The following is a 20317-nucleotide window of genomic DNA, read 5'->3' on the forward strand; positions in this document are numbered from 1 at the left end:
TTATTGATTCCTTACAGTGCAAATCAGCCAATTCTTTTCTAAAGCCATTTTTTTATTGTGGTGTATAAATTATTATCATTTGCTATTGTAAAGTAAAATAAAACAATTCCACTAAATAACTTACAGTAAACATTTTGTTTTAATTAAAAAAAATGTTTAATCAGAATCATATTTTTAATGCTAAAATATAATAATTGCTATTATCAGTGAATTTTAAAATCTGTGCTTTTACAAAAAGTAGTTTATTAAGACGCCAAAAATGATTACAGTCTTTAAAATGATGGCTTTACTGAACAGGAAAATCAGATTTACTGGTTAAATCTAATGTTTCATTAATTTCCCAAAGAAGTCCAGCATGTGGACTAAATATAAAAATGTGACTTTAGTAATTTAGTAATTTGTTTTAAACCAATTTAAAGTTCTAAAGTATTAGTGTTTTTATGGCTGATGGTCTAAATCTTTTGATAAGACTCATGGGACTTGGTATTTTTGCATTTTCTCTCCACATTTATCTATAAGTAAATCACAGAGCAGAATCTTTGAAGGCACGTATAGAAAGCAAAGTTTTGATAAGAGCACAGAGCAGCCCTCCTGTCTTACTCACTGTTGTTACCTTCAGAAATTGCTTGCAGAGTTTCACCTTCTGACATCTTTTGGTCTCGAGTGACAGTTTCACTCAGAAACATCTGTTCAAAGAACCCAAACCAAAGTTAAGTTTTATTGACTTTATTGACTTCTTAAAATCGTCTCTACTGGCACAGTATCCAGTTCTGTCAGGGGCATAGATGGCTTTAAAAGGTCCACAGTTGTATAGCCTAACATCAGTGGTCTACTCGGGTCCCAGATTCTTTCTCACAGCATTAAATAAAACTCAATGAAAAACCAAAGACATTAAAGTATCCCTCGGGAACCTTTTTAAAGATTTACACAGCCATCAGCGGTCTGATCTGGCAGTTTGGGACATTAGCGACATGTTGCTGAAGCTGCTGTTAAAAATCCAACTAATAATGTGGGAGTCTATTAAAAGAATGTCTTTACCTGCTGGAGTTTGGATGAGGGTGGTTGCTAAGCTGACTCTCTCTGTTCATGATGAGGAAGAAGAGAAGCAGAGCCAGCTGTTCCCCACAATATACAATATACCTACCATGTGTCTCTCTCTCTTACTAACACATACACACACAGTTGACCCAAACCCACAAAATCTTCGGACCTGACCCCGTCCTTCCTCCGGCAGCCACAAATGGAAAAGCCAGCCCGACTCTGTATGGGCTTGTGTGAGGTCCGCCTTTCAGTTCACTCGTGCTGTGTATCAACTGGCAACCGAGGCCTACAACATTATTATTTCCTGTGTGATTTGTGTGTGTGTCTCCGTGCATGCATGTGGGGCAAAGCTGTGAGCTTGATGGAAAACCTATCTAGTTTTCCTCTGTGTCACAGCAGCGGTCCCCTTAAAAAGGTTAAAAACTGGGGAGCCTGAGACAAAGGGGGAGGGAGTGGTGAAGGGATGGTAACACGCTCCAAGAAGAAGTCATTCAGGAAAAAACGGTTCACCTCGATTTTAGAATATAGAGAGAATTCAGTACCACAAGTTTTGTCGCGCAGGTAGAAAGAGCAGCCACAGAGGAGGAGAAAACGGGAGCAGAGGAAAAGAAAAAAGCTTCAGACACACTCAGCTCTCTAATTGTGGGCGTGTCCAGAGCTAAAAGTGCCTTCGTTCTTACCTGTGTTACTTATATCCCTGCATGAGGCTCAGAACAAGCACTCTCTCACAGACACCTGTCAGACGACACACCCCTGCACTTGAGAACTCTCAGCTCTGCATCTCCAGGTAAGAGCCTTCTCCTTTTTGTTTAGTTTATTTTTTACACCAGATCTAAACTTTAATGCACTTAGAAATTTAAATCAAATGGTGCTTTTTTCTTTCTTAATTTCCTACAAACTAGATTATATTGACATTACTAAATTTTAAGGAAGCGCTTTCATCTTTTTTCTCGCTTCCTAACATCCTGCTGTGGGAGGATTTTTCATGTATTATATAATATCACGGTAAAAGCACGTCTTGCGTCATATCAAGTATCCATAAATATGAAAAAATGCTATTTTTTATTCATTTGCATTTCTCAAAAATACATCCAAATGATGCAGTTTGTAGAAAAGAGTTTTGCAGGGGTTTTATTTTGAAAGTCATGACTACAATTGTATCCCTTTGTTTTCAAAATTATCTTTGCAAAACTAAGCAAAGTGAATATCATTTACACAATGGTTTTTTGGAGTCCGTAACATGAAAACAAACAAACATATATAACACACTAATATGTATTTATTTTAGTGTATCATATTCACGGGAAGAGCTTTAGGGTTAAGGAAACAGGTTAAGTTAAAGCTAAATATTTATCTTTTACTTTTTTATTTTCAGAGAAGCCTAAAACTTTTCCCAAAGGGGGGAAATTTCTACTGTCATGCGGTCATATGTAAGCGGCTTGACTGTTGATTTGGTTGCACAGGCAGTGTTAATGGCATCCCCCAAGCCTTTCTGCCAATGCCACAGTCGTGATTCCTCGGAAGTAGAGCTGGAAAGAGCTGCAAATTTAGAGGCAGGGGTCAGCAGCGTGACTTTATTGTTTGCACACGTGTGGGTGAAGTTGGTGGGTACGTCAAACCTACGATGTTCAGGCTCATCGATCGCGACTTGTGTTCGTCTGCGTGTGCGCTTGACATATATATTTGTGGCTGTGTACGTTCTGTGAACTTAAACGGAGTGCGTGCGTCAGCGGGTACCTGTTAAATGAAGCAGACTGTAAAGATAGAGACAGTGTTGTCTTTATTCACATCAGCCGTTACTCAACCGAGTGACACACAGGCAGACATGCAGGATGGGAAACCACCTTGGCAGAAAGATCAGGAGGCTCTCAGGAGGCCATTCATTTGAGGGGAAAGTTCATCCTGAGAAGATTTTAAAAAAGGCATCGTGGCTTCTTCATGGCCCAGAAGACCAAATGCAAATCTGATTTAAGTGACGTAATGACTGGCTCCAACTTTTTTTTTGGCATGTTCTTCAAAACCAAACAATGCCTGCTCGGCTTAAAGAGGTTAAACTCTCCAAGATTTTACAGGAAACCAGGCAATAAAATAAGACAAAGCTGAAAAACTCTTTTGTGCAGCAATAATCATTCTGAGCCGTCCTGAGGCTGCTCTGATTTATTGCGCCAAGGATCGGAAACCACTGGCCCTGTGCATTTTGCATGATTTCCTTAAAAGCTGGGGACAAAGCACTTTTTCTCTTTCCTGGGTTCTTGTAGCAACATTTAACGTATCCCTCTGTTTGAACCATTCAGATGTCGCTGTGCATGACCTCACATCTCTGCCTGCTGGCCCTACCAGTGATCTCACTCCTGCTGCTCTCCTCTTCTATTGGTTGGAGCTCCGATGTCCTCACCCCAGGCTGTCACCTTTACCGTAAGTTTTGAACTGTATAGTTCAGTTTCCAGGTCTAAAGTTTGTGGAAGAGGTAACCAGAAGAAATTCACAGATGATTCGTGGATTCAGTATGCTCATACTACGGAAATTACCCCACCTTTGGCTGCACAGTTTTATGCGATATTCAATTTCCAAACCTCTTCCAGTGTGGGCTGTTTCTCAGCAGACACTGTAGCCCCTTTCCAAACTGTAAACCAAACAGGAACCAAATTTTGGGTGTTTTTCTTCAAATATAGGTTCATCAACCAGAATGGAAACAGTTCGGTGTTGCTGCAGTGTCCACTTAGATATACTTTTTTGTTCAAAGTTAGCTTTTAGCATTAAATCCTCACAGACTTAAATTATGTCCTATTCTAGCAGCATTATCCTGACAGTGCCAAACCATACTTTTCATAATTGTGGTTTGGATCTTTTTTATTTTAACGTATTTTACTTTTTCATGGATGAATAACCTCAGAGACTGAGGTCTGATTTAAACTGACTTATAGGCTTTTGCATTTATAAACATGACCGAGAAATAATAGTCCCACAATCAATTTGTATGTACTTGTCAAAGTATCATACATCCACTCTCTTCCACTTATCCAATTCAGCGGCCCCGCGGGGTTCTGGAGTTTATCCCAGCTGCCATAGCATGAGCTGGGTACACTCTACAGGACGCCAGGCTGTCCCAGGTCAAAATATCATTTTGACATTTTCATTGTGGACTTAAAAAGTACACTCAGCATTTTTTTTTTTTGGGGGGGGGGGTATGTAATAAAAGGTAAATGGACTAGTTCTTATATAGTGCTCTTCTATTAACTGCACTCAAAATGCTTTATACAACATGTCTCATTTATTCATTCATTCATATATGCACTTGTTTTCTATACCTTTTCTACCTAAGTGCTTTCTGTCTAACATTCCCACACTGATGGACGCACTGGGGAGCAACTTAGGGTTCAGTATTTACCTAAGGTTACTTGGGAGCAGCCCAATGCTGCCTTCTCATAAACTTATAATTCATGCATTAAAAATACATAGGAACTGGTCTGAAGTTGGTGGAAACCACCGTGCTCCACCATGTAGCCAGAGACCCACCACATTTGCAGTACACCAAAGCATTACGCCAGCTAATGCTAAGCTTGAGTGTCCATTACATTCTCACAACATATTAGTGCTAATTCACTAAGCGCCAAAGTGCACCAGTGTCACTTCAAAGAAAGTTTTATTATTGTCAGCAAATAGTAGCTGATAGAGGCTAACAATAGCTAATAGACAGTACAGTAGTTAAGGGTGGCAAAGTTTAGCATATCCTCACAAATCACCACAGTAATATTCTTCAGAAGCAAGAATGATGATTTGTATGGGATGATTTTCACAAATTTTTGTTCACAAATTTTATACCGTCTCCCAGTGTAAATAAAGTTGGACACTTTTCACACGGCATTGGCAGGTGAGGTGAAATGTGGAAATGGCAGCCTTCCACAGATAGGGAAAAACTCCCGGATGGATTCAGTCCAAACGGATCAGCTCAGTCTAAATTGAATGTTTTTTTGGCCGTTTGTCCTACAGCAGCCACCGTAGCAAGGACTATGCACTTGAATTGGGAGAGGTAAGAAAACAGAACTCAGTTGATTGGAATCTGCAATCTACTGATATCTAGTGGTGAGAAAATGTACACATTGAGAACTCTTATGCATTTCATTGTATGACAGTGGGACATAACTAAGCACTCTTGGACTTAGTGGGAATGCATATCAAAGACCATGATTCTTTGGGAGTGAGCTATTGGTTAGTCTTAAATTCCTGCATGGATCTGCAAACCTGTACTTTTCCCCCTCCTCCAGCCTTCAACGTGACCATCCGCAGTGACCGTCGCGGCACATGTAAAGGCACCCATCTGGTCTACGCCTGCGTGGGCTACTGTGAGTCCAGTGCCTTTCCATCCAGATACTCAGTACTGATGGCCTCCAACTTCACCCACAACATCACTTCCACTTCACGATGCTGCACCATTAGCAAGGACGCCAAGGTAAGAGGTGGGAGATGTTGAGGAAACAATTATAGGAGCAACTACTGCTTCATTTTTACTGTTGTTCATTTTCTTTGGCTTCTCTTCACTTAGGTCAAAGTTCGCCTGGACTGCCCGCAGGGTCGTCACCATGACGAAATAGAGATCCTGACAGCGAAGGCGTGTCGCTGTGACATGTGCCGCAAATCACGCTATTGATACACAATGATATTATACTGCATACTAATGTTAACCACAATGAGAAACCAGGTTACAGTGTAGGCAGTAAAATACTGACAACTTTTCTTTTTCTGTCCATTTTGGCTTGTTTGAACAAAATTAACTTTAACTGACATTGTAATATGGTACTTTCATAGCAGGGCCTCCTTCACTAAAGTGGACCTATTATGCTTTCCCTTAATTTTGTGAAATATATATACTTTGCTTTAGTGGTGGACGCTCATATTAATTAAACTCATCCTTAATATGGTCATCAGAAGCACAGAGTTTTGGCTATAAACATATATATAGTTTACATATATAGCACACAATTCAAATCTTTTGTTTAAGACAGACAGCCAATCAGAACAAAGTGAGCCTGAGGTGAGGGGGAGGAGCTAAAACGACTTATTTCTGACAGCAGAAGAGCTGAGGGGCTGCACCAAGGCTCAGTATTAGATAATTAAAGATTAATCTGATATGTGATTCATGCAAAGCTACTCTAGTAAAGTCCAAGATCGAAAATGAGCATAACAGGAAATGAAATAACAAGAGATCCAAAATAGAAAAGCTCCCGGCAGTACTAAACGTACTAATGACCACGACACCTTGAAATTGTAGACAGTAAATTCTCTGGCTACAGATCTAACTACTTTATTACTGGATGAAAAATTCACGCTTTTTAATGTGCTGTTAGTTTTTTTGTGTAAAATGTGATGTAAGAGAAACTTGATTGACATGCTTTGAGTTTAGGCTGTAGAAACCATTCTGTCACACACACACTGCACACAAACTAAACATTTTTATAGTGTTGCCTCGGGGCTTTGAGGCTTGGCAAACACTTCATAATTCAATCATCTTTCATCACACTTTGTGACTCAGTAGCAAGTGTCAGGACACAGATATAATCAAACTCGCAGGAACCGAAAGTCAGATTTAGAATGACTTTAATATAAAATGAATGAAAACATAGCAGTCGATAAAACAGTCGAGTCATGTCTTTGTTGACTTCGATTAACAAAAAAGTTGAAATACCGTCTTTGGAAACAACGTAAAGCTCAAATATATGAGGAATGTCATTCTTGTAGTAACCACTAATCACAGTCATGAGACCAAAGAATGTACACAATTTATTTATATTTAAGAATCTGAACTAAAGTCATTTTGTAAATAATATCTATTGATGAAACCAAAGAATGTTGGAAATGAAAAAGAGGAACAATGCACTGTGTAATTTGTAATGAAACTGTATGTCAATAAATTTCTATTCTGCAACTTTAAAATAATTTCTGTGAATTTTCTATTTTTTTTTTTCTTAACAACCACGCACAAATAAACTTAAGCGGTCACATAACATGCCTAACCACAACCTCTATCCCTAAGCTTAACTTTAAATTCAGCCTTGAATTAAGTGATAAATGTTGAGTGAGTTTGTGCTCCTATGAACCTCATTCATCACTGACTCACTGTACACGCATCATATCAATAAACAATTCAGTTGGTAATATTACTGAGGAAATGCTTTTCTAATTCTCTGGATCTTTGACGAACAATGAGAAAGGGAAGACATGGCTGCAAAGAAAAAAAACAAAGACTTTTAGAGATTGTTGCAGTGAACGAAATGCACATTTGATAACATTAAGACAGGGTTCTTGGGCTCAGTCCACAGAGCTGCTACCGTATTTCATTACCACCACGAAAAGACTTGTTAAATGGTTTGGCATGCTCGTTCAGAACATGCTCATGTCAGTCCTTGATATGCCTAAGGACATCGGGCGACTGTGAGCAGGCATTTCGCAGGAATACTGTAATTTCTGTGCTTACATGCACAGGAATTACAGCATTCCTGCAGAGTGGGACTTCCCAACCCATTGTAATCTTTGACATCTTATTTTATCAGCAGATCGACCGTACAAATCAGCTCTTGTTTCTCCCCTGGGTGTAAAAAATCAATTAACTGTCTGACTGTTACCCTGCTGTGTCTGCCTGCAGCATTCAAGGAAAAACTCTACTGATGGTGTTGGCACTGCACTGTCATACTGACCTGGCCAGCTGCTTCAGAAATCCTGGTCTCACAGGTGTCCCCTGCTCCTGCAGTACTATCTCAGGCTGCTTTTATTTAAAAAAGAGAAGAAAATATAGATAAATAACACACACCTGCTATAACTTGTTTTCACCACTTTTCCCATATGGTGATATAACCCCAAAAAGCATAAAAAACCCAAATACCCCCAAAACAAATCTAAAATGTTCAAGTATGTGAATTGACCAGGACAGAGCCACAAAAGGGCATAGGAAGAGATGCATTAACTAAGCCAGTATGAGGTTTTCAGTGGTCCATTCAACAGCCAACTTGTTATGTGCACTTTTTCAACTCTTGTTAACTCAAATATGTAACCAACCAATCACATTGCATCGCTCAATGGCTTTAGACGTGAAGACATGGTCCAGACAACCTGCTGAAGTTCAAGCTAAACATGTGGAACCTTAAAACAGATGGGTTATAGCAGCAGAAGACCCCACCAGGTACCACTCCTGTAAGCTAATAATGGGAAACTGAGGGTACAATTCATGAGGTCACCATAACTGGACAATTGAAGATTGGAAAAATGTTGTCTGGTCTGATGAGTCTGATTTCTGCAGCAAAATTCAACTTGGTCTGAATGTGGTGTAAAAACATAAAAGTATAGATCCCTCCAGCCTTATATGAATGGCTCAAGTTGGTGTTAGTGGTACACAATTGGTACTCTTTGGGTCTCGTAGTACTACTTTAGCATTATTTAAACGCCACAGCCTCTCTGAATTCTGTTGCTGACCACATCCATTGGTACACAACCACAGTGAGCCAATCGTCTGATGCCTACTCCCAGCATGATAACGCAACACGTCACAAAGCTCAAACCATCTCAACCTGGTTTCTTGAACATGACAATGAGTTCTTTGTACTCGTATGGCCTCCACAGTCACCAGATCAATCCAATAGAGTAGATTTGGGATCTGGCGGAACAGGAGACTTACATCACAGATGTTCAGCAAACAAATGTGTAGCAACTATGTGATGCTGTCATGTGAAAGACTCAGAGAAAAATCTCTGAGGAATCTTTCCAGCACCTTGTTGAATCTGTGTAATGAGAAATTAAGGTAGTTCTGAAGGCAAAAGCTGAGCCAAACTGATAGTAGCAAGGTTTACTGAACAGTAATAAGGTGACCAGCAAGTGCACATTTGGCTGTTTCGGTGAACAGAAACAGCCAAATGCGACCACAAAATTCTTTCAGTAAGTGAAGTCCTGGGTTATTCAAAGGAGCTTGCAAAGAAAAGCGTCTGGACTTCTTTAAGTTGCTTGAAGACGTTTCACCTCTCATCCTAGAAGCTTCTTCAGTTCTAAGGTCAAATGGTGGAGAGTCCCAGATTTAAACCTAGTGGGAGTATCGTCCCCAAAGAGGGACAAAAGGACCCCCTGATGATCCTCTAATCCCCTGAGCCAAGGTGTGAAACTGGGTGTGGGTCCCAATCAGCCAGAGTTTCGGGTGAGCTCATTGTGAAACCTGGCCCCACCTTATCATGCGAATTCCTGAGGTCAGATGGCCCAGGATGGGACTGGGTGTTAAGGCGTCTGGGGAGGGAACTCAAAACTGGATTATAGATGGCAGACAGTTGGTGTGGTAAACCACTGCCTCTGTTCAAAGATGGTCGCTCACAGTGGACATAGATGGCTTCTTTCACTCCTCTTTCAAACCATCTGTCCTCTCTGTCCAAAATGTGAACATTGGCATCCAATTTTTGAACAGAGAGGAGTGAAAGAAGCCATCTATGTCCACTGTGAGCAACCATCTTTGAACAGAGGCGGTGGTTTACCACACCAACTGTCTGCCATCTATAATCCAGTTTTGAGATCCCTCCCAAGACGCCTTAACGCCCACTCACATCCTGGGCCATCTGACCTCAGGAATTCGCATGATAAGGTGGGGCCAGGTTTCACAATGAACTCACCCGAAACCCTGGCTGATTGGGACCCACACCCAGTTTCACACCTTGGCTCAGGCGATTAGAGGATCATCAGGGGGTCCTTTTGTCCCTCTGCGAGGGGATACTCCCACTAGGTTCAAATCTGGGACTCCCCACCATTTGACCTTAGAACTGAAGAAGCTTCTCGGATGAGAGGTGAAACGTCTTCAAGCAACTTAAAGAAGTCCAGACACTTTTCTTTGCAAGCTCCTTTGACTACGATGACCTGGATGACTGAGAACCTTCACAGACAAGTCCTGGGTTACTAAAACTACATGTAAAAAGCAAACTACGGCCTTAAAATAACCACAAATTTGCAGTCAACATTAGTTTAAATTGAAATTAATTTCATAAAAATGTTTGCCATCCTTCTCTTAAAGCTCGTATGTACATTAACATCATCAAGACCACAACGTTCGAACATAATTCTTTTTAAAGCTTGCAGACTTGTATCGACACTTCCTTCTCAGCGTTAAGACAATAATAACTCAAAGGGCTGACATAACAAGTTTAAATCATTTTTTCCACTTGAAACAAATGCTGAAGGGGAAAAAAAGGAACAGAAGCGAGAGGTGGAAAAAGACAGAGTGGACAAATGTAGAAACAGAGGATCAGGTTAGATGAAAGGGCATGAACGAGAAAGGAACGGAGAGAGGGGTAATTTTGGATTTTACTGCTAATTAAACCAAAGCACATCACCACTCTCTCACATGCACACAATTACAGAGTTCTGTGTCTGATGTAATGCTATTATTAACCTTAATGACACTAGTTATCCTACCTGTCTGCGCTAATGTTAGCCTCGGGCTGCAATAAAGACAAAGATGCTACAAGAGTGTGTGTGTCAGAGAGGAAATGAAAGGGTGTTACAAGACTGACATTAGAGTTTGAAGCGTTGGAATCGTAACTCTAAACAATGACTGACGCTTCAATTTTACACGGAAGAGTGTGAGAATCGATCAGAAGTTACGAGTAAAACGTCGAACTGGAAAGGATCACCTTGTCAACGTGTCCTGGATCTTCTTTGGTCTTTCCCTGAGAGTGCTCACTGACCAAGTCCAACTTGCTGTAATTTAGACACAGACAACTTTCAAGTATCTGAGGAACTTTATTATAAATACAAGAAGATCTGTCAGTCAGTTTTGGTTGCCTCGGCAATAATTGTCCTGATTTAAGTGTGTTGGTGTGATCGTTTAAGTGTGCGTTATGCTCGCTCGGCCACCACAGATCGATACCTTTGTCATCAAATGGAAAATGTTCGCCTTTGATTTTTTTATTTTAACAAGCAAATAGTGGCTCCACAGATTAAGGTGATACATTTGAGGATTCAAAATAGGATTTAAATCTAGCCCATCTATCAGCATTCAGTCCTTTGCGTATTTGCTTAGGATGTTGTTAAAAAGTCCAATTCCATGTCTACTTCAGTTTTTAGAAACAAGGCCTTACATAACCTTTAAATGCTTTTGCTATTATTCACAAACCGTAGTACGATCAGTGAATGCAAGTACCTGACCCAGTCCCTGAGGCAGAGGAACAAGCAATCAAAATTTCAACTGGCTTTACAGCTGCTTTGAGGTTCTTCTGATGAGCAGCTGTCTCACTACAGCAAACATCTCTGTCGTTGAGGCCTGGTCTTTTGAAATTTGTGTTCAGCTTCTTTCTGATTGGTGACGCATGCAAGGTGGCACAACAGTTGCAACAGTTACCTGCAGATCCCAGGATAAAATTTTGGGATTGTTGAAGGATTTTTTTTCTTGGGCATGACACCCAGCCTCGAACGAACTAGCAGTCTTTAAAATATGATAATATGACCAAATTACACACATAAAAAAAACCCAGCAGACTTTTTTGGGGGGGGGGATATTGACGATCACCATGTTGCTTAAAAAAAATGAATGTATTCATATTAGTATATACATATCCAAGATAGTAGAGAGTGGTATTGCACTTTAATGCTGGCTTTCAAAAATTAAGGGACACACAGCAACTAGCTAACTTCTATCACCGTAAGTCAGAACCCGGAATCACATCGTTGATGGCAGATCTTTGGTCATTTATTAGATCATCTAGTTTCTTTTACATTTCTACTAACTGTAACTAGTCTGCACAGTTCTTAAAAACTCTGACACTGTGACAGTAACAGCAAACTATCAGAGCTTTTGTCATTCTCTAAGTAGGTTCTACTATTTTCACAGAAAGCACCACCCAAGTCCGGCCAAATAAAGAACCTACTGTTAAAACATGTTAGTCCAAGAACTTGAATCTGCTAGGTCAATGACAAGAAATAAATAAAATACACACAAAAAAAGAGCAAAATAAGAACCAACTATTTGCCAAAAGCAAGTTTAAAAAGTTTTTTTTTTTTTGGTGCTTTTTAAAAGACACCACAGATCTCAGGCTCAATGTGAGAGATCTCCAGAGTCTGGGGCCACTTGTCACAGCTGGGGCAGCAGCCGTGGTGGAGTGAATGAGGACCCAAGTTGCAGACAGTGGTGGAGATGCGAGTGAGGTTTGTTTACAGTGCTCGATAACAAAAGACGAGGGCAGAACTAAACATGAACCTAAACTGGGGAAAACTAATAATAACAAAACCATAACTCACAAAGTCACAGCCGGGGAAAACGTAAGGAGGTACGCAGGGGATGAAGAGCTGGGAAGGAAGATCAGAGTGTGGCGTAGAGATGACCACAAGACGCAGAATGACACAGGTTACACAGACGAACCGACAAGGAGCACAGACTGACACCCACGATATGTACACACAAAAGGTAATCAGGTAATGGCACACAGGAGGGAAGCACAGCAGATGCTAATTCACAAGACGACAGGAAAACACAAGCTGACACAGTGATAACAGACCTTCAAAGTAAAACAGGAAATTCACAAAGACAAACTCAGGGACACGAACAGATCACAGGAGGGAGAACACTAAAGCACTAAACACAAGACCCAAACCCTAAGCCCTAATATAAAATAAGAATTAACACAAAACATAAGATGACACCAAAATGAAACACAAAATGCTGGGTCAACGACCGAGGACCATGACACCACTGTTGCAAAGGCTCTGCCTCCTTTAGTTCACAGCAGGCAGGCCCTGTTCACAACCACCTGCTAGGGATGTATGGATGTAAATGTCCACTTTAAGATGCTGGTGCTTGTCCATGCAGAGTTCTAAAAGTTAAAAACAGCATCTTAAAGTGGACCCTGAAATTGATGGGAGCCAGTACAACCGAGTTAGCGAGGGTCTCACATGGAAGTGTGTAGATTACAGTGGGAGAAATGTAGTGGAAGTACTTTGCCATGTGAGCAAATAACTACACAATGCCAGTTGTGTATGAAATTTGCGCATAAGCTTCATCATTAACTGCTTCCTTATACTGGATCAAGTGTCTGCTTATCAAAATAGTACATGTCAAAAAAAAGCCAACCTTCCATGAAATATCCTTGTACATCTTTAGATCTAATATAATCTGCCATCCACACTATATTAGGTCAGTGAGCAAGTACAAAGAAACTCTACAAGCGCCCTTAAGGGCACTAAACTATTCATTTTTTCTTGTGACTAAGGAAACTTTCTGGTTCAGAAAGCTTCCGATTGGCCAGAAATCTTAAAAACAGCAGTGCTTATATGATTTGTGTGCAAAAAACAAGAACTTCTAAATCCAGATACATAGAGGCTTGAAAATAACCATCATTTAGAGTCAAGGCCCAGAAAAGAGAAAAGTGAACCAATGGTGGCTTGTGTTAAAAATACAATTGAGAGCCTAACTATAACTGATCCTGCTTCACAGGAAAACAGTAGAGATGTAATTCATTTTTATCAGGAAGTCCTAAAAACTCCCTCCTTCAGTTAATCCAAAATGCTGCAGCAAGAGTCCTGACAGGGACTAGAAAGAGAGAGCATATTTCTCCTGTTTTGGCTTCCCCTCATTGGCTTCCTGTTAAATCCAGAATTGAATTCAAAATCCTGCTCCTCACATACAAGGTCTTAAATAATCAGGCCCCATCTTATCTCAATGACCTTGTAGTACCATATCACCCTATTAGAGCACTTCGCTCTCGCTCTGCAGGCCTACTTGTTGTTCCTAGAGTATTTAAAAGTAGAATGGGAGGCAGAGCCTTCAGTTTTCAGGCCCCTCTTCTGTGGAACCAGCTTCCAGTTTGGATTCGGGAGACAGACACTATCTCTACTTTCAAGACTAGGCTTAAAAATCTCAGTGAAATTTTATTTCCTGTGAATTGGTTCTGAAGCTTGAGGCTGTGCCGTTTGCAGGGTGTGTGTGTGTTTCCTGAGTTTTAAAAAGGAGACACTTCTGTTTACATAAGTTAAAACAAACTAGATGGAACACGAGACCTTGTTTATGTGTGTGCACACATTTCAAATAATAATTTTCGCCCCACTGATCTGACTGTCAGAGTGATTGAGGTGGCGCCTCTTGCCTGTTTCATAACTGCAAGAACCACTGAAGCGTGCGTTTGTGTGTGTGAAACAAAGTGGTCGTCAAAATGAATGACTTAGTGATTTTATGAGCAAGGACACTGATTTTGATCCCTAAACTGTGCGTGCATAATACTTGTATGAACAAGTGTCCTCTTATTGTTCGCATCGTCTTATAACAGCAACATAAATGGACTCCGAAGGAGAACACAAAAATATGCACTGGCTTCTTTCCGAGAAAGTTTACCTATGTCAGTCACCTCAGTGACTCAGTCACCTTATTTCACCTGAAATAGAGTAAATCTAAACGAGGGTTAAGGCCCCCACTGGGTGACCCTTTGTCGAGCTCTGCGTGTACACAGAGCCAATACAGAAGCTACAAGATGTGCATTGGTGCAGTCCTCCAGATAGCCAAAAGTATGTCAGCTATGAGCCGATCCTATATAATAATAATCATCATAACAATAATAATTATAACGATTAAATAAAAAAGGAATACACCAGAAGACTAAAATATGTTAATCAATAGAAAAAAAGTGAGAAAAAGATGTCATCACATAAAAAGCAAGTCCTTAAAGGAACTGACTCTACAAGCTTTATGTCCTCTTCTAAGGCCCCAATTGAAAAAGGATGATGACCTTCAGACTGAAAACTTGACTTTGGAAAGGCTCCATCCGTGGATCTAACGCTGTGACTGGCTCAGATGAAGCAGAGGGCAGGTCCGGGCGTGCTTTAGAAGTTATTATTATCTTAAAATCAATTATAAAATGTACAGGGAGCAAACGGATTAATCCATGAAGTCAGGATTAGAACAATGTTATTCTGCAGTTTGCATTGGTTTTAAATCTAGAGCTGGATCTAATTTAGAGGAAGCAGAACTGGACAGCTTTTTGTTGTTGTTGTTGTGTTGGTCCGATTTAAATTGTCCAGTCAAATCTGTCCCCCTTTGGGTTCCAAAACAGCCCTGACCTGTCGAGGCACAGACTTCACCAGACCCGTGAAGGTGTGCTGTGGAATCTGACCGTGCCACTTGCCCTAATGCTCTGTGGTCTAGTTCTGATCCTCACATGCCCATTGTTGGTACTTTCAGTAGTGGACAGGGGCCACCATGGACACCCTGACCAACACGCTCTCATCCCAACGTGGAACATACCGATGACTGTGACAAATTATCAGCATGTTTCTATTGGATTCAATTGACAACACAAAGCGTTTGATAAGGACACAGAAGGGTACCTTTCTCGTTACTATGTGACACCTAGGGGTGTGACACATCGTCAGTATGTTACACATTGAGATTAAAGCTCTGCCCTGACTGGTCTGTGGTTATGCAAACAAACTGTGATACTCTGTGTATTCTGACAACTGTCTATCAGAACCAATAATAACTTTTTCCCACAATCTGAGCTACAGTAGCCCGTCTGTTGGATCGTACCACACAGGCCAGCCTCCCCACGAACCTTGGCCATTCATGACCCTGTCTCTGTTTCACCACTGTTGCTTCTTTGGACCACTTTAATAGATACTGACCATTGCAGACGGAAACACCCTACAAGAGCAGCAGTTTTGGAGACGTTCTGACCCAGTAATCCAGCCATCACAGTTTGGTCCTTGTTAGACTCACTCAAATCGTTACGCTTTTTCATTTTTCCTGCTTCGAACATCAGCTTTGAAGATAAAACTCCATCTGCTATGTGCATCCGGGCTTCAGTGAGGCTCACCTTCTACGTCTATAGTTTGTTTACATGCTCAGTTGGCTCGCGCTCAAGTTTCTGCTGAAGAGCACCAATTTCTTCTTTTAACTCTCTTTTCAGTTTGCCTTTCAAAGTGCTTAGTTCGGTTTTTAGCTCTTGCGTAAGGTCTTTTATGTCTCTACCGATTGTAGCAAGCCAAACTCGGAGTGTCTCGTTGTGAACTTGGCGGTCCACTTCTTCTGTTGTGCCATCTTCGCTTTCCAAGACGATTCCAGGTTGTACCACAGCTTTGTATTGCTGCCGGTTCGTTTTTCTACTTCTTTGTTCATTCCCACCACCCATCATCTCACGTTTATTTGGCCTGTTAAAGTATGTGGTGGGTTTATTATGCCCAACTTAGGGGAGTAGCTAACTATGTGTCTGCTCTCTCGCCACCTTCAACTAGCTCACCATTTCACTTCAAACCAAGTGCAACTTCTGCTGTTTTCCATTAGCATAAAACTTGTCACAAGAGAACCAGGTGAGTGTTGAAGATATGCAATTTTTACATTTTCAAAGACAATTTTAAATGTTACAAATGGAGCAAATGCAGTTTGTGAGAGATGTATGTAGAGAGAGAACACTCACCCAGTCACTGCCACCCTGTTTTCGGCCTCCGTGTCATTGATTAAGTCCTTTAGTATGGCCTCCTCTAGTGGTGAATCTCTCTTTAACTGAGGCTCAGGAATGGAAGGGATGTGCTGCCTTACATCATTCTCCTACAGAAAGACGCTTCAATGACTTCCCAGCTCGACTGTACTGTTGTATTACCTGATTGCACTCTATTATATTATAAGGAAAACATCATACAACCTTTCATCTAGTCACTGATTTTAACTTTAAACTATGTGTTCAGAGCAGAACTTTTCGGCACTAACCACAGCAACATATATTTCTTTGTTTAATAGTTTGAATATAAAATGTAAACATTCTCTCGTGTACTCTTGTGAGTAACATAATAATCCACTCACCTCCACTGATTGAGACCCTGAAAGAACACAAATAAACTGACATGAGATATCATCATCCCTGAACACTATCCTTGATCATTGTTCTCATTTCCCAAGATTTTCTCTCTTTGATTCCTTCCCTTATTTCCTCGTGTCTTAAAGATGAGTTATAAAGAAGGCAGGTGTAAACCAACAGGGAAAGAATTTTTTTGTTTTGGAGCCATAATTTTAAATGAAAACAGTTAATATTAGGTATTGCACAATATAGCTGTGTTATGATGTATTGTTATATTTTATGGGCCATTTGACATATTTTATCTGTCAGATGAAGTGGAGTCATCCTTAAGAGATGGACAGAGGAGAAGCAACAAGGTGGCATAAAATAAAGAATAGAAAACTGCTAAACCTCTATAAAGTATTCGTCCATGCCTCTGCTTGCATCTTGTTTTTGATGACACAAAAAGATAAATAAGGGTGACGAATTAAACCTCTCTTCCCAGATTCTGTCCTTAAAACATAATTTAAAAAAAAAAAAAAGGTGAAAGTCAGTTTAGTTGAAGCTTCCTTTACTTTATAGTGTGTTATGTTAGTACGTCAGCTTTAAAGCTGCAAGATATCCAGCAGACGTGCAGCTGCCCTCACCGTTCTGCATGTTTTTCTCCAGGTAGAGGATAAGAGTGAAAGGGTAGATGCTCAGATTCATCTCATCATGTTTGCACACACTCTCCCACTGTTTCTTATCTGACAGCTACAGTTAACAAAATACACCAGGCAGGAGCTACCATTCACATTTTGACTTCTGTGATCCTTATTACATACCTATGGACTGTATTATATCAGTTTAGTAGCATAGGTAGAGAAATAATGGGTCAAATTGAGGGATGAAAGGCGCTTAAACGCAGAGATGATGCAGAGGTGAAGGATACAAGGAAAGATGATGTAATGGGTGGAGGAGAAGGGCTGAAGGTCATCCAGGTTGCCAAGAACGGTTCTAATAATTTCCTTAAAACAGAGAAGAAGAGGCACAAACATGAAAAGAGGATCTAAAAAAGAACAGTGTGTGAAAGAACACATGGGTGCTGAGAAGGATCCACAATTACCTCTAATTCCTGATTGAAGGCGACTTCTCCCATAACATCCTGTTGGCTGTTGAGACACACCCATTTGATGCTCACATAAAGTTTCTCTCTTAAAGAAGTTGTCAACTTATTACAAAAGCAGTAAGGTTAAATATAATATCTATCGTGTCACTAAAGGCTTTTTATCAACCTGGCCATCCTGCTTGGAATTCCCATACGAACTGTGCTATTTAAACCATTTCAGCATGAATAGTTTTCGATGACTGCAAGCTTCTTTGCAACCCACCTCCACCCCCTCTGTTACCACTGAGGTTCTGCTGCTGCTGCTGCTGCTTTGATAGAGTATGGGTGGACACCAGAGCAGAGCCATACTGTACGACCAAATATGACACACTGTGGTGAGAATATTTTGATTAAAGTTGTCCTGACAGAAATAGAAACGGTTAAGTGCTGCAGGGCTTTAAATGTGTAAAAAAAACATGTATGTTGTATTTTAAATAACAGAAAATAGCTTTAAGGCAGAATCAAGGATCACTCAGACTTTTATTATGGGGCATTATCCTGGAATATAGACATACAGCTCCAGTGAGATATGTTTCTCTTTTGCTGATCAAAATAACTGCCAGGAATCATATATCGTGATATATAACAGAAACCCTTATAAAGAGTGGCATTAAAAGCACGGAAATCATCAAAGCTTGAAGCACAGCTGTTTCCCCAACTGATTTGGGGATTGAAAACATTTTACAGTGCTTTAAAGAACTTAGACTATCAAAGGAAAAGGGATGTCCCACGTGGCAAGAAGAAAAAAGGTAGGTGCAACCTGAATCCTTACTTTCTCTGCAGCGCGTGTACTGATTTGAAGCTGTGCTGCAGGTTTGCTCTGCTTTGAAGACATACACGTGGAAGTGGAATCGTCTCAGGCTTAGACACAGTTAAATTATTTCATAGCTGAAAATGCTAGTAAAGCTCATTCTGGTTTGGAGAAAGACTACTAAGAAACGAGCAAACAAGAAAGTCTTCACTAGCACACAATTAGGATTCGACTGTTACCATGTTTATTTCTGCTTTTTTATGTGGGGATGTGACGTTGGTTCATTCTCTATACTGAAGAGAGGCAAAACGCACTAATCACAAAAATCACAGGAACACTTTGAAAACACATCAGATCTCAAACAAAGCCTTGTTTAGTAGAAGACTAAAGAGACGCTCGGTTTAAAGGCGCTTAGCATTACAGTTGTCTCTCACTGTGACTACGATGCTTGATAACTATACTGATATTGACTGAGTCGTGTATTAGGAATGAAAGCATGCAGAATTTCCTGAAAATGAAAATTATCAACCTAGAGAGTAACTGAACTCGAAAAACTCTGAAAATGGGCCGAAATTTCATTGGAGCAACTCAAAATGGTACCCAGTAATTTGCATGGCCCCTACGTGCTTGTATGCAAGCCCGAGAATGTCGGGGCATCCTGGAGGAGTCTCACTACCTGTGAAACTTTTGTAGAGTCCAGGTATCAACTCATGCTATCAGCAGTGACAGTGATACTAGCCAGATGCAAAACTAGTTAAAAAAAATAGTGACAAACGATCAGGAGGGGAAAAATGTCAGTGACGTCCACCCTCTAACACCGTTGCTGTGTTGGGGGTTGTCTTATTGTCGCCCAGTTGTTGTGAACCTTTAGTTAATTCCATTAACACTGCAGCAGCTGAAACTAATTAACAACCCCATCTGCTGTTTAACTGACCACATCAATATTGCTGAAGTTTAGCTAATATTAAGCTATACTCTGATTAAAAAGCCTTCCTTTCATTTTTCTGAGCTGTACACATATAAACTAGAGCCTGAGTACGAAACACTGTGTATAACACTGCCTTGCCTGTAGCTGGAGCCTCCTCTGATCGTGAACTTGTAGATGAAACTCCCTGCTTTAAAGAATCGAGTTTCTGGGAGAGGAAATGAGAAGGCCTGCAACGGCATAGTCGACCTAAATGAGCTTAGGAAATAAAATGAGAAAATTAGCCAATTCATGTATTCATTGTTATAGTGAGGATTCAATAGGAAATACAGCAGGGAGAAAATGTTCAGATAGCTATACAGGGCAGATTTCACATGCAGTACTGTCCTTACATATGTTAGAAAAACAAAATTTCTTTCTCGCTTTAGTTTTTTTTTAATTACCGTATTGTCTAATGCTTAAAATTGCGACCTCGAATTCGCTACCTCGTTCACTGGGTTATCTCCGACCTCAAGCAGACCGTGAACAGTTAAATCTGTATCCGTCAATCAAACGTCTGATTCGTCTCGAGATTTGCTGAGCAGGATATATTCCCGCCTTCCGGCCGCTCGGGCTGCTGTGATTCGTTGGATCCCTCACGTCTTCTTCCAATCCACAGTGTCAGAGCAGGTGTCACTATG

The 20317-nt window shown here is 40.5% G+C and overlaps 2 protein-coding genes across 4 annotated transcripts; one reads left to right on the forward strand and one right to left on the reverse strand.

The window, feature by feature from the left end:
* The first annotated feature begins 1743 nt into the window (after nucleotides 1-1743).
* gpha2 (glycoprotein hormone subunit alpha 2) lies at nucleotides 1744-7126 on the forward strand. The gene is made up of 4 exons (XM_080299919.1): nucleotides 1744-1828; nucleotides 3336-3456; nucleotides 5307-5491; nucleotides 5585-7126. Exons 2-4 carry the CDS (start codon nucleotides 3336-3338, stop codon nucleotides 5687-5689), a joined length of 411 nt encoding a protein of 136 aa, XP_080156045.1. The 5' UTR covers nucleotides 1744-1828; the 3' UTR covers nucleotides 5690-7126.
* On the reverse strand, nucleotides 6620-20278 carry majin (membrane anchored junction protein). Of its 3 annotated transcripts, none has more exons than XM_026161713.2 (10): nucleotides 20123-20278; nucleotides 19779-19895; nucleotides 17920-17965; nucleotides 17746-17821; nucleotides 17462-17560; nucleotides 16841-16857; nucleotides 16458-16588; nucleotides 10695-10761; nucleotides 7734-7801; nucleotides 6620-7261 (listed from the first exon to the last, which is right to left on the reverse strand). In XM_026161713.2, the coding sequence occupies exons 2-10, from the start codon at nucleotides 19877-19879 to the stop codon at nucleotides 7216-7218; spliced, it is 651 nt and encodes a 216-aa protein (XP_026017498.1). In that variant the 5' UTR covers nucleotides 19880-19895; nucleotides 20123-20278; the 3' UTR covers nucleotides 6620-7215. The 3 variants fall into 3 exon arrangements, with proteins under 3 accessions (XP_026017498.1, XP_026017499.1, XP_026017497.1); XM_026161714.2 differs by having other exon boundaries at nucleotides 7734-7798; nucleotides 20081-20232; XM_026161712.2 differs by having other exon boundaries at nucleotides 20081-20231.
* Between the last annotated feature and the right edge of the window lie 39 nt (nucleotides 20279-20317).

This window comes from Astatotilapia calliptera, chromosome 3, assembly GCF_964374335.1.
Source record: "Astatotilapia calliptera chromosome 3, fAstCal68.1, whole genome shotgun sequence".
Classification (NCBI taxonomy): Eukaryota; Metazoa; Chordata; class Actinopteri; order Cichliformes; family Cichlidae; genus Astatotilapia; species Astatotilapia calliptera.

Excerpts from the sequence above, each read along its gene's own strand:
- gpha2 (XM_080299919.1), top strand. The coding sequence starts at position 3,336 with ATGTCGCTGTGCATGACCTCACATCTCTGCCTGCTGGCCCTACCAGTG. Across the intron at positions 3,457-5,306 it reads CCCAGGCTGTCACCTTTACC|CCTTCAACGTGACCATCCGC; the intron begins GTAAGTTTTGAA and ends CCCCTCCTCCAG. Across the intron at positions 5,492-5,584 it reads CCATTAGCAAGGACGCCAAG|GTCAAAGTTCGCCTGGACTG; the intron begins GTAAGAGGTGGG and ends CTCTTCACTTAG.
- majin (XM_026161713.2), bottom strand. The coding sequence starts at position 19,879 with ATGCCGTTGCAGGCCTTCTCATTTCCTCTCCCAGAAACTCGATTCTTT. Across the intron at positions 10,762-16,457 it reads AACAGGGTGGCAGTGACTGG|CAAGTTGGACTTGGTCAGTG; the intron begins GTGAGTGTTCTC and ends TCTAAATTACAG. Across the intron at positions 7,802-10,694 it reads ATCCAGGACACGTTGACAAG|CAGCCTGAGATAGTACTGCA; the intron begins GTGATCCTTTCC and ends TTTAAATAAAAG.